The 14362-nt window shown below is 33.4% G+C and overlaps 2 protein-coding genes and 1 pseudogene across 3 annotated transcripts; 1 reads left to right on the top strand and 2 right to left on the bottom strand.

Annotated features, from left to right (window-relative positions):
* Positions 1-1771: 1771 nt before the first annotated feature.
* LOC149513726 (protease Do-like 1, chloroplastic) lies at positions 1772-2796 on the bottom strand (annotated as a pseudogene). The gene is made up of 2 exons (XR_016329516.1): positions 2239-2796; positions 1772-2105 (listed from the first exon to the last, which is right to left on the bottom strand). The product of XR_016329516.1 is annotated as a protease Do-like 1, chloroplastic (transcript).
* Positions 2797-4674: 1878 nt separating this feature from the next.
* Positions 4675-7841, bottom strand: LOC111299580 (protein KINESIN LIGHT CHAIN-RELATED 2-like). Its single transcript, XM_022894842.2, has 3 exons — positions 7697-7841; positions 5337-7328; positions 4675-5153 (listed from the first exon to the last, which is right to left on the bottom strand). The coding sequence occupies exons 2-3, from the start codon at positions 7322-7324 to the stop codon at positions 4940-4942; spliced, it is 2202 nt and encodes a 733-aa protein (XP_022750577.1). The 5' UTR covers positions 7325-7328; positions 7697-7841; the 3' UTR covers positions 4675-4939.
* Positions 7842-12896: 5055 nt separating this feature from the next.
* On the top strand, positions 12897-14327 carry LOC149513725 (uncharacterized). Its single transcript, XM_089748098.1, has 7 exons — positions 12897-13015; positions 13140-13281; positions 13381-13458; positions 13638-13703; positions 13804-13892; positions 13974-14034; positions 14193-14327. Exons 1-7 carry the CDS (start codon positions 12897-12899, stop codon positions 14325-14327), a joined length of 690 nt encoding a protein of 229 aa, XP_089604224.1.
* Positions 14328-14362: the final 35 nt, after the last annotated feature.

The raw sequence follows: 14362 nt of genomic DNA, 5'->3' as shown, positions 1-14362 counted from the left end.
AACCCTTTATTTAGGGATAAAAGACAAGTTAAGAAACCAGGCAAAAAAAATAAATAAAAAATTCTTTTGAATTTTATTAGTACAATAATAAAGCAGAAAGACATAACTGCGAAGTGCAAATTAAATACAAGAATTTATGACCAACTAACTGCCTCATCAGCGCATGCACGGCCACAACAAATGCACATTATCTAAAAATGGAAAGCCCACTGCCCTCCGAAGGCTTCCTTTTTTTTTTTTTTTGGAATAATCAAATTGCATTTTCAGTTTTCTATTCTTACACTCACCCTGAGCACAATCTATTTCTTTTCTAACAGTTTGTGCCGAGTTGTCTTTGAGGAGTAAAATCCTAAAAACACGAGAAAAAAAATTAGTTAACAACAAAGGCCTAGGTAGTTTATGCGATTCTGTTTTGCCGCTCTAAGTTAAAAATTGATCTCAGGAAAAAAAAAAAGAGAAAATAGAAAAGTTTTTGAAACTAAAATTCTTTAAAAGTTATTTGGATAATGTTATTTGTATTTGTGAAATGAAAGATTTGAGATAGCCTAAGTTATCATCAGCCCTAGGGTTTCACGACTAATTTAATAAATTTGAGTTGAGTTGACGGTTGATTATTTATTCAAGATCTAATAATTGATAAATCAATATCTTAAAAAATTTAAAATAAAGATGATCGAAGTGATCAAATTGATGTGAATCAATAAATTTAAATAAATCTGACACGTCAATTCGATCAAAATGATTAAAATATGTTCGGTTGATAATTGATTTATACTAATAAAACAAAAATCCATTTTATCTAAAAATACCCTTGACAGTTAGGATGTCCCTTAGCTACTTCGGTAGGGTAAATTTTCAACCAACTTGAATTCCATCTTTAACAAGAACCCGATAAATTTGCTTGCTCTTCAAATTTCATCTAAAGTTTCTCGGTTCTGATCACATATAAAAGAAAAAAGAAATGGATCTTGTAACATTCTCAAGAAATTCTTTGATTTCTTTCAACGATTGTTCATTCGCTTCTAACGTTTCAATAAAGAGCTGAAACATTAAGAAATATCCGTAAAGATATTTAGGAAATTGTATGTGATTATATCTTCATTCATTTTGTTTGAAGAAAGAAAAGATTCTAAAAATCGATATTTCTTTTAGTTATTGAATCTTTCTTTGATTGATCAATGTATGACATTCCTAATCCATGTTATTAATAGAATCAAAAGGATTGATCAGAAAATCTTTTCAATTGGCTAAAATTCATTATTGGAACAAAATTAGATCTCGTGGCTTCATATTGAATATCTAATGGTATAATTCGTTCCTTGTCAAATAAATCCGCTTTAACCTATGATTTAAGGGTGCATAACAAGAAGTAACTCTCTTCCTTCTCATAAACTTCACTCTCTGGTTCAAGGATTCAAACCTGAAAAGGAAATTGAACATTAAATTACTTAATGCCAATAACTGGCTTATAAGTTATAATGTTCATTGGAAAGGAGTAAGAGTAGATTATGCATTAGTTATTGTTCCATGAGAAAGACATTCCATAACTTAAAAGAGATCTGGGAAAGTGAAGTAACAAGAAAAGATCTAGGTGTCCAAAACAAAACTAATGTAAAACTTGTTTTTGGAGTTTTGCACTTGTGTTTGAATCAATTTACGAGAAAGATTAAGATGGCTGCAACTATTTTAGAGAGGTTGATGCTTTCTGCTAATTCACAATGTGAAAAGGATATAGGCATTAATTATTCATTAATGCTATGGCCTTGTCGCCAACTTTGCACTGATGAAGAATTGTATACAAGTCACTGCCATTAGTGACCTCTTCTTTCCATTAACAGATGTTTATTATATCAAGCTTTGTTGGTTGCAGACCCCTATAATATATTAAATCTTCAACACAACATTGAAACATAATGATCATGGAGTATATGACTTCAGATATGAACATCAATTATACATGAAAGCTTGATGCAGGAGCATCTAAGACAAGCACACCGGCCACTTACTCCCAGCTGTTTCACAGATTGATCTAGAGCAAATTTAATCCCTAAAATAGATCTTGTCACCTTCCCAAACTTCACCAGCTGATCAACACTGCCACTTACCTGGATATGTCAGAATGACTTGATGAATTATTAACAAGGAAAGAAAAAGAAACAGATAAATTCTTGCATTTCAATCCTAAAACAACGCAAAAACCTCATCAAAGTGAAGTACAAAGATCTACATAATACTCACTGTGTCAAGTGGAATTGAAAATCCAACACCAGAAGATGCACCAGAAGGAGAATATATAGGTTTCCTGAGCTATCTAGGAGTGGCCTTCCACTATTGCCAGGATTGATATTAGCATCTGTCTGTATAACATCTTGAATTGGGCGACCGGTGGCAGCATAACTAATCTCTCTGCGAAGCCCACTATGGATATTATATAAAAGAAACATTAGCAAAATCTTATTTCATATACCAACCAGAAAGAGTAGGAGGACATTTAAATATGATATATGAACAAATGCATGTTATTGAACACAAATACTTGGGTTTTGGTACCTGATAACGCCAGTTGTAAAAATATGATCAAGTCCAAATTACAAAAACATAAAAAAACAACAACAAACAGCAAACTAAACCTCATATCCCATAACTCAGGACCATTGTATGAAAAGCCAAAAGAAAAATAATCATATTAAGTCGTAGTTTTGATACAAAAACATAGACAGATCAAAAATTAGGAAATCCGGTCAAACAAGCTATCAACGAGCCCCAATGGTAGTGGTAAAGCACATTATCAATGAAGTCTTGATCAGGCACTTACAAGCCACATTACTAGATGATGGCTATCTTTTTAGTAATCAAATTCATACAAGTGCTAGGCTTTAATTTACTTACACATATCGAAAAGCAACTTTTCTTTCTGTGCCAATCCTTTTAAGCATCATGAGAAATGCGTTCGGAGAGAAGATAGATAAACGACAATAAATTTAAATCTGTTCTATATGGTTATACTCAATGTAATGGAGAAACTGACTGTCCCTTCCCCAGCCAATGAGAAAATAATTGTATTTTCTAAAATTAAATAGATAACTATGTCCATATGTGGAGATCACCGCAGGCACAGGTCTAGGCATAGTCTTGTATTGGTGACCTGACTTTTCTCATAAACATATATCAAAGTAGTACATTAATTGTTGGAAAAACAAAAGCAATGGAACGGTTTATGGTAATCCTTGCAATCATCCATCAAGGCACAGTAGCAGGGATAGTACACATTATTCTCAGGCAGCCATATGTGGGTTGCAGATCGCATTCACGATGGCTTTTTCTCTGATCCACCTTTTCCAATTCAAGATGCTTGTTATCATCCAAGAAACAGATGATGATTAAAGAAAAATACAAATGATGGTATGTTTGCTGGTAAAATTTAAAGTGAAACACTTCAATCATAAGAGTGATTGTAGTTTCCCTCTGGCGGATGGCTTCTCATAGACCTTCCTTGTACACAACTGATTTTTTACCAAACTAATCTCTTCTGGCGAAACCGCGAAAAGCCTAGGCCAATGGAACAGTTTGATGCTGATCCATGTGACATTCAATACAGGCAGTCAGGCATGCACACACACTCAGCCAACTAACTAATCTGCTGCAAATTGCCTTCTCTGACCTACCAGTTTTAAGTGAGGAGAGAAGTCATTTTCTCATATTTTGATGCTTTTGACACATTAGCTTATAGATTAGGTAAAATACTTTATATGGTAAAATGTAGTTAGATTTAGGCTTTTGATTCCTTTGTAAGCATGTTCACTTTAACTGTCTGATTGAGGAATTTTTTTATTTACTTGATATTCCAAAAAAAACAGAAGAAAAAAAAATCTCTAATTTATCAGTTTGGCATTGGAAGCAAATGGGGAACTTTGTCCATTTCAGGTTGGTCCTTTATACAGCTTATGTCCTGGTTTCTTTGCTGTTGTGCAACAATCTACCTTGATTACTTATAATGAAGGGAAAACCAAGGATGCTCTTAAATGTCTTTCAACTTTAGCAGAATAGTTAATTCTTTCACTTTCAGCCTATAAACTAGAAATAGCATTTATAGCACAGCCAACTACAGCCACAAAGGTTTTGAAGTCTTGGAAGGTAAGTTCTTTTGTCAATTGGTGTTCCAAATCAAGAAATTTCTAGCAACAAAGCAGTTACCAACAATGAGGTAATGTGACCATTGGAAAACACAACAATCAACTAATATATATATATATATATATATATATACACACACTTCCAAATTACTAAATTTTGATTTAGTGGCAAGGGGTTCCTGGGCTTTACTCAATACATCCCCTCTCAGAGCCAGTTTAAGTAGGCTTATTTACTATTGGCTTACGAATTCATGGGAAATTACCTTCTCATATTTTCCAAGCAAACTTGAACCCAAGTAACAAAGAGAGGAGCACACTCTCTTTACCACTTGAGCCGACCATTCATTGGTCCAAATTACTAAATTTTGAAAGCTTGAAATGGGTGCATTTATGTCTTCTGATATATGCTTCTTGGATAGTTTCAGAAAATGGAGCATCCAAAAGAGTTGCTGTTGAGGAGATTAAATGTGGGTATCTTACTTAAATGTGGTAGAAATTAACAACCAAAGCATTTGACTATGGATAGTTTGGTGCACCAGGATCAGAAAACAAAAATGCCACCATTTCTTTATTAAAAAATTGAAACATACAAGGAAGAATTTTACAAAGGAATATCAACAATTCCATCATCAATGAACCATGTAATTTGCTTTTGACCCTCCAAGACAGCTGTTGAAACCTGGGTTTTATATCTGTGCTACCGTTATTTTGCGGTCCCAAATTTGCTGACTGGGATCTGACAAACCAACCAACTAGTCCTCTTCCACAATGAATTTTTTCGAATGACCATATTTACGTCAACAACATTATGAGACCTTAATGCCATCGTCTTTTATTATCTGAGTGTTGGTGTCAAGAAGGGCTACCAATGATCTCGATTTTCGGCTCCGGACCCTGCCTGCCTCCTTCAATAACTCATCCAACCTTCGTTTCTCATCAATGACATCAGGATTTGCTGTTCCAAGTTTCTCCTCTCTCATGTCAACAACATAATCCAAAATTTCAATGGCATCATCCAACCTGTGAAACATCGAACTTGTAAAAACATGAGAACTACAAACTAAAAGTAAAGATAGTTCAACAGTTGGGTTCAGATAACAGATTAATCACTTAGATTATTTAAGTTCAACAGTTAGGCTCAGATAACAGATTAATCACTTAGATTACTTTGCTAGAATTTAAGGGAAAGAATAAATATAGTACCTTCCCATTGCATCATAGGTGCCAGCCAGATTGCTATAGACCCCCAATGTATCAGGGTGATAAGGACCATATTCCTTCTCCAAAATGCTCCTTGCTTCTTCAAACAGTTCAGCTGCCTCATTTATCGCGTATAGCTGTACACAGGCGAGACCCATTTGATTCAGAGCAATCCCAAAAAGTGCTGACTTCTTCTGTCCACTAGCTCGAAACTTTGAAATGGCACTTTTGAAGGTGTTGTAGGAGTCAGCATAGCTTCCTATCAAGTAATACATGACTCCCATCTGTGCCTCAATGCCTGCAATTGTGCTTTGTTGACCTGGGGCTTCACCGAAAATGCTTAAGGCCTTCTTAAGTAATTTGAGTGCCTGATCCAATTCATTCTTGGATTGATATATCGCAGCAATGTCAATGAGACCGCTGGCAATCTCTTCGGAGGGGATTCCAGGATTTGGCTTTCCATAAATCCTGAGTGCATTTTCACAATAAGTTTTGGAATCCCTTAGTTTTCCAATCTTATTATACAAATCAGCCAAACGAATGAAAACTGAAGCAACTGTTGGATGATTCTCTCCTTTTGAAGACTTAAACACTGTGAGCGCTTTCTGATAGGCAAAAACTGCCTCATCAAACCGAGCCAATGATAAATATGCATCTCCAATGCTACAATCAATTGAAGCGACATCCACTTCATGGCCATTGGCTGTCATGGCCATGCTAGCTAAAACGTAATGCTCTAGAGCTGATTCATAATCTCCTTTTGAGTCGCAGATGAGTCCCATGAGTCTCCTGTCAGCAGCTTCTTCAATGGAAGCAGGAGCACCATTCTCCCTGTGGATGTCAAGAGCCATTTGACAAAGCTTCTCAGCCTCATCAAATTGCAGTGCTTGAACATGTGCTTCAGCCACATATCGACATGTCTCACCAACTCGAGGATCAGTTTCTCCCAAAACTTGTCTTTGAATCTCCAGACCTGCTGTATAACACAATATTGAATTCTCAATTTGACCCAACATTGCATACGTATCACCCAATTGCATGCATCCAGCAAACTTAGCAAGTGCATGAGTTTGGCCATCCTCAATCACTGGAATTTCAATTGATCTCTCAAGAACTGGAATTGCCTCATTGTATTGGCCTAAGTTGCAGTACAATGCTGCCAGAACATGCAGAGACATGACTAGCTCTAGACTTGGTTTACCGTCTGCACATTTCTCAAATGATTTCGTTGCTCGAAGTGCTAATTCAAGGGCTTTCTGAGGATTTGCACCAGAAGACATCATATACCTTGTCTGTTTGAGCAGAAATGGTCCAAGGTCAGGATTCTCCAATTCTGCCTCTAGAGAATCCCCAGTTCCATTCTGAAACTTTGCACCAAGTAAAGCAAAATTCCCTTGTTTCCTCAAAGGGGAAGCTGCACTTAGTTTTCTTGCATTCTTCTCATACAGCTTTTCAACTGGAGTTTTCTCTTGAGAAGATTTGCTCTTTGGACTTGATTTTGCTGATGCTTCAGAATCCAATTGCAATCGAGAACGATGCTTAACACCCTGAGTTTGGTTCTTGCTCTTTTTCTTCACAGACATTTTATCAGTAGACACAAATTCTGTCTTAGGGGTCAAGTCACCAACACTGGCTTCTTTCTTCTCTGCCACAACCTCCATTGCTATTTCAACAACACCAAAATCGCCAACAAGGTGGCGCAATTCGGAATCAATCCTTGATTCCTCACCATATGATCCATAACTAGTCATTGATGGAGATTGATCAGAGCTTTGCATCTCATAGACATTGTGATAGAGCTGCTCAATTGAGGTTGCCATCACTCCATCAATGGCTAAATCAATGGAATCACTATGCTGACTCTGGGGACTCAATGCACTTCTTGGAGACCTTTCCTGAGTAAAACTATCCTTATAGGGAGTGTAAACTCCATTGTTAGGCTCTTCCACTCCAGTTTCTCCATTCATTGCATCCATAGCTAATCCAGGCATTGGACTGCTAAGAAAATCAACACAAATTTCAAAATTAAAGCACCAAAACTATCTAGACATACCAAAAATGAACCAGAATAAAAAAAATGAAAAGAAACAATAAAGAAAATACTACATTTTTTTCATACAAATATAACTAACAGGTCAGGGAAATCAACCAAGACTACTCAATTCCATTTTCATTATAAAAAAAATCCCAAGAAAAATTCCATAATCATTGTCAAATCCTTCCACATATAGTATCCAAAAAAGCTAACAAAAAAGAAAACTTTCGTTGTTCAATGTCTCAATAAGAGCACTAAACCAAAAACAGCTATAACAAAATAATAGATAGATAGATAGGGAGAAAGAAAGAAACATTGATTGCAATACCTTATTTAGTTCTGATTAATGAAGGAATCCCACAATTTTTATAAAAAAAATCCAAAGTTTTTAATGCTGATGATGAAGAAGAAGAAGAAATGGGGTGGTGTCATGTATTTTTTTATCTCTGTTGGCTTGTATATGAACCTTTTTCAAGCGCAGAAGGAAGAAGGACAAATGGGGTATCTTGAAAGTTGAGGGGTAAAATGGGAAAAATAATTTAAATAATGGAAATTAATTTCAAATAATTTATTTATTGGAGTGCGGTTTTAAAGAGTTGGAATTTTGAAGCAATTTTGGAAGGTGACTTTTCTCCCACCCTTTTTTATACATTTTCTTTATTATTATTTTTTTGTTGCCCTCCAACTGCCAATTTAATTCTTTTTTGGCTAAATATCTAATTAATTCTTAATTTGATTGTTTTTTAAATTTTTTTTGGGGTGTGAGACACAGTTGAAAATTGGCTCGATTAACAGCTTTTCAACGGGGAAAGGTTTTAAGGGTGGATAAGTTGGGGTGACGGGCCTGTATTATTAGGAACTGTGAAAAGTTATTTTCTTTTTCACACGTGGAAATATATGGTTTCAGCTTTAAAGTAACGTAGGACTCCACGTGGACCACCCTGCATTTTGTTCTTGCTGTTTCTTGGTGGCAGCATTTTCTTCTAATCCCTTTGGTGGCCCTAGTCTAGTACAACAAAAAGTGGGCCCAAAAATTGGCCAGGCCACATCACCCTAAAATAGATAAATTTTATTCTCATTTTTAAGTTTTGCTAAAAAAAAAATACAAATACAAAAAATAAAACACCCATTTAAGCCAATTTATTAAACTAATATACTCTCTCTCTTCCTTTTTATCTTTTTAAAATGCCCCAAAATTATATCATATTATTTTTTTTGAATATTTAAAACTCTTCATTTTTATATTTTAAATTTTTTTTTAATTTTTTGACATTAAAAATTATGAAAATTTAATTTTATAAAAAAATTAAAATTTAATATTAAAATGAATTAAAATCAAAATTTTTTTCTTAAATTCTATAAAAATCAATACATGACAAATATTTTAGGACAAAGAGAATTTATTATTTTGTTTCATTGAATGTTGTAAATGAATAGTTTCTATTTAATAATTATCGATAAAGGCTACATAATTTAAAATTTAATTAAACTAATTGATGTAATTATTTTTAAAACATGATAACATCCAATAATTTTAATAATTAAAAATTTTTTTTTATATTTTTAGACTGCAACTTTCTTAATAAAAAAAGGTTACATAGTTTACATTTACAACTAGAAATAATAAAGTTTAATTATATTTGTAACACACGATTGGTTTTAATAGTAAAAACTTTATTTTATAAAATTATTATACAAATTATACCATGCCTCTAATTACACAAATAAACATTAGTTAGCTAGTTCATGTCTCTAATTAAAAAAAAAAAAAACCAAAATTAGTTAGCTAATTCATTAATTTATCCTAATTTTAAAGTAGACATGGCCAACATGAAAGTTATAATTGGATAATAATAATAGTCTCTCAAGAATATTAAAGTTGAGTCATTATCCATCAACAACTCAAAGGAAAAAAAAAATTTCTTGAACCGGAAGATAATTAGTAAAGGAAAGGAACTTTGTGTCTTCTTTTTATTAAAGCTATGTATTATGTACAAGATTTTTAATTGGGCATGGTCAAAAGAGAAAAAAATGGACCAATCAAAATGATTAGTGATAAAGGACAAGATGGTATCCTAAAGTTTTGATGAATAATTAAATATTTAGTTATCCAAAACAAAAAAAAAAAACTTAAATATTTATATATGTCATTTGCTGCATTATCATAAGTATATTCTAATTAATTTCAATAATAATAATAATAATAATAATACTAATAATAAGTAGAGTATATTCTGATGGTGCAACTCCCCTCACCTTGCTTGTTGGTTAGGACCCAATCTTCAAAATATTTAAAGTTAATTTTGAAAGTTTTTATGATAATGCCAAAGAAAATTAGACTTTTTTTCATTTTTCTCGTTAACAATTGTTATCTTTCCTTTTAAAAAAATTAAAAATTAAAAATTAAAAATTTGAATTTAAATTTTCTTTTGCTGTTGAATTTTCTCATATATTCATGTATAAATTTGAATTTTGCAATTATTGGTTTTCTTTCTAAATTTCTTGACTTGGTTCACATGGTAAAAACCTATGGATATCATTTTTTGTTCTTCCTTTTAGCAGCATTACAAATCTTAACAAAGATGAGATTTTGATTACAAATATCTGTCATAATCATAAAAAAAAAAATGAAGAAAATATTTTATTAGTTAAATTAGGCATTAATATATGATTATGGGTTTTAAATATATTTATTCTGGATTAGCACTAAACTAGCCAATACAATGATTAATTAGCTAGTGATCTAAAAAATGATACACCAACCAAAGAATTGTCTCATCTTCAACAGCTAAGTACAATGACAGCTGCTGCTAATATTTTATTTAAAAAATGGAAAATCAATATGAAAAAGATGCATGGTGGCAAACCCTAATTAGTAATCACCTGATATTTATATCCCAACTATTAAAAACGATAGATGGAACAATAACACCTACCCTTTTGCATATTAAGTTATGCCTTAGTGCCTAACCTTTATAAAAGTTTTTTTTGTTTTGTTTAATTATATATGTTCTTTGATTGATTCAAATATTTAAGTTTCATTTTGTTGGGTGCATGTAGAGGAAGGAAGTATATAGTATGTATAGTTTAATATATGAAAGTGTCAAATATATGGCAAGTTGTAGTTGAGGAAAAAGCTAGTTATATATTTGTCAAAAATGAAGGACACTGTTCTCTCAGGCTGATAAACTATTTTGTCTTGTGAAATAGAGACGTTTCTGGTGAGTGATGGCAATGGGAACTTTTGGTGTCAAGCTCCTGGTCGAGGGTCAAATTTCTAAAACTATCATAGAGAAAGAAAATAGTTAAAAATAAAGGCAGGAAGTATTTTTTGTATTTACAAATCAAAAGTTAGCTATTAAAAGTTAAAAAAATAATAAAAAATGAGAAAAGTAGAAGAAAAATAGAATGACTAGATAATATATGAATCATTTTATTTTTAAGTAAAATATGAGGGTTAATGAGATAGAATAGTAATATAGTCAAAATATCATGGTATTATACATGTTAGATCAACTTGTCAAATCAATTCAAAAATAAAAAATATTTATAATTATTTGCTGACAGTTTTTAACGAAAGAAAAGATCAATTTAACCTTGAACAGAAATTTATTCCTAACAGGAACCATGCATGGCTGTGTGGACCAGAATCTGCACTATGGCACCGAAAAAAAAAATGAAAAAAGAGTGTTCTTTGACTTATTAAAAGCTTTTGTGTCTTATACAAAATGCACCATTGAAGTAATCTCTACTAGGGTACCTCTACAGTCAAAAAGTGAGTCTTTGCTGACAATATTCCCCATGTTTTTCTTTTGTTTTTTCTTCAAGTTAAGCCTGTTTCATTCTTGTACTTTAATCTTTTGATCCGAAAGTAAAGGATCAGCTGAAGCTTGATAAACTATCAAGTTTTAACATGTGTCTCTTAATCTTAGCCCATTTCCTATTTGCATTTGCACTTTGCAGGCCAATTTTTGTCATGATCTTGTCAGCCATCTTGGACAAAAAAATAAGCTATGGCATTATTCAAGATGAAAAAGACAGGTTGGGTTCATGTCGATTATTTTTCTCTTTACTTTTAATATACTCATTATCAGTACCATTCACATTTATAAGATTTACTCATGAACCGTGGAAGTCGTACTTGTAAATGACGATTTAAATTGTATTGAAAATAACCAAGGAGAGCCAGACCTGAAAAAGACCTTTATCTGCCTTTGCGGAAAGTAAATTATTTGATTAAACTTGGATGAATATGAGTTATTTAAGAGATCCATACTTAAGGGATATTATTTGTTTTGATTTGAAAATTTTCATAATTTTGTTTCATAAAATATGCCTCTTAAGTTTAAGTTTATGTCCAATCTTATATATTATAATAAATCTTTGAAACATCTTGAATTGAGGTATAAGAGTTCTTACCATGCGTCTCTGGGTCACATATTAGCTGATGTCCCAATTTCTATCATGTCAAGCAACTTGGTGTAGCCCTTTTTCCTTCCCCATGCAAATGGGGAAAGTTGTAAACTTCCTATGTGATAGAAATGAAAACGATTGGGAAACAACCCAATCTTTGACAATGTTTTGCATTACTGATGGTGTATAAAATCACATATGGCCTATGTCATTTTGGCAAGGCTTATATTCTGAGCCAATGCAAAACATTATCAAGGTTTCCTAGTCCCAAAGAAGGGGAATAAAATTCTGTCCTCCAGGATTTGGTGGTTTTTAAGCCTCAAATCAAAGAACTGAATTTAACTCAGGACTTTGTATCCTACCAATATGCCACCAACTTTATGTGTAAACTGCTCCAAAAAAAAAAACCCTCTATAAAGAAGGAAATTCTGTATCAGCTGACGACTATAGTTCTAGGCCTCATCCTTTGATGCTATGAAAAAAGTTATTAAGTTGTTAAGCGCACAAATAAAGTTAACCATACGCACACATACACATAGGTCCATGTATACATTCTCGCATGCCATGCAATGCAGACATAGAAAGTGAGGGATATGAGAAGAATATTTTAGTTGATCAGTGGGCCTTCAAGCATCTGGATTACTACGAAAGTTCTAGTGCAGAGATATAGAAGAAGCTCCAAAATTCAAGTAATTTTCTCAATCATCCTCGGTCTTAACTGGGACACAAAAGTTCTTCCTTAACTGATATAACTACCCTCCCGTACCCCATCTTCTTCCTCAGGTCCTTCTAAGTTAATACGCTAAACATTTTCAACTATCATCAATAACAAGATGGAGTCTGCAGAAAGCCTACGCCCAACGGTATTCTCTCTCGATCCATCATTACTCGCTCACAACATACGAGCATGTGCACACATCAAATGCACTTTGAAGTTTAATGTTTAGCACAGATATTAATGATTCTAATGCTAAATTAATCGATGGATTATCTCTCGATCCATCTTTACTCATTCACACACATATGAGCATGTGCACACATCAAATGCACTTTGAAGTTTACTGTTATAACACAGATATTAATGATTCTAATGCTAAATTAATCGATGGATTATCATGAGCTGTAGGAAGAAATGTGCAGCCTGCTTCAGACAGTTCAACAGAATGGAGCACCTAGTTGATCACAAGAGAACTTCCTTTCATTCAGTTCAGGAACCTATCTACATGTGGAGTTTGTAAGAAACACTGCCGGTCATTTGAATCTCTAAGGGAACATCTTATAGGTTAGTTATAATATTAGTACTACTAGCACATTGACATTTCTTCTTAATCCAAAGATTTTTTTTCCTTCATGATCAGGACAGATTTGTTCTTAACAGGTCCATTGCCGAAACAAGAATGCAACAATTTGTTCAACATCCAAGGATGCAAATTCTGCTTAGCCATTCTGGATAGCCCTTACGCTCTTAAGATTCATCAAGACAGATGCCAGCTCGCAGGAGTAAATTATGTATTACCCTTAATAGCTTGAAAAACTACTATTTCAACTACAATGCCTTTCCCTATCTTCAAATCATTAAGTTTAGATTTCTTATTACAGGGAATACTGGCTCGCCTGGCTGACTTAGGCCTTCGCGATAGCTTGACCATGGACAATGGTTTTTCAAGAGGCCCAAAGGTAGTTGCACTGGCATGCAAAATGGTTGGAGATGGCATTGATGGCTCATAAGGTCTTTGTGCAAGGGTTTGCATCATTGATGACAATGAGAATATGATCCTCCATACTTATGTCAAGCCACCAATTCCAGTTACAAACTACAGGTTCCATTAATGAATAAAGATAGACTATGTCAATAGGAAAATTCAATTAATTCCAACAAATGGAGTCAAATAAACCAAATTCAAATTTTGAACAATTTTCAGGTATGAAACAACTGGCATTCGACAGGAATGTTTGAGAGATACAATGCCATGAGGCAAGTGCAAAGAAGGATTCAAGACTTCCTTTGCAATGGAGAGCTAGAAAGGTGGGAAAGCTAGGATTCTAATCGGTCATGGTCTTGATCATGACCTTGATCGTCTGCAAGTAGAATATCCAGAAATTATGATAAGGTAAAGTTTTGGGATGCTAGGAATACAGGTCAAGCTGTAATTGTTTTAATAGTTAAAATTGCACATTCATCTTTTACCAAGATATTCTACTTCTGCTTCTGGAAGCTGGATTGTAAGGATAAAGGTCAATGATGAAATTCATGTGGAAAATACAATTAATATGATATAAGTTTATTTGCTTACAGGGATACTGCAAAATATCCTCCCTTGATGAAAACAAGCAAACTTAGCATACCAGGGGTAAATATCAACTGACCATATTTTGTCTGATCATATCTATTATTGATAATTGTTCAAGAGATTGATGCAACTTCTATGTTTGGGTGTGACATCCAAACTGGTATTCTAGACCCATATGAGGACTGTGTTGCAACAATGAGGCTTTACCTGAGGATGAGGAACCAAGTTCATAAAATGAATAATATAGCTTTTTGACATTTTCAATTTTTATCATAGAGTAAAACTTGGAA

Source organism: Durio zibethinus, chromosome 18 (genome assembly GCF_047325235.1).
Source record: "Durio zibethinus cultivar Kanyao isolate XHJ-2024 chromosome 18, ASM4732523v1, whole genome shotgun sequence".
Classification (NCBI taxonomy): Eukaryota; Viridiplantae; Streptophyta; class Magnoliopsida; order Malvales; family Malvaceae; genus Durio; species Durio zibethinus.
Note: the sequence above shows the minus strand (reverse complement) of the source record. Positions and strands in the feature narration are given on the sequence as shown.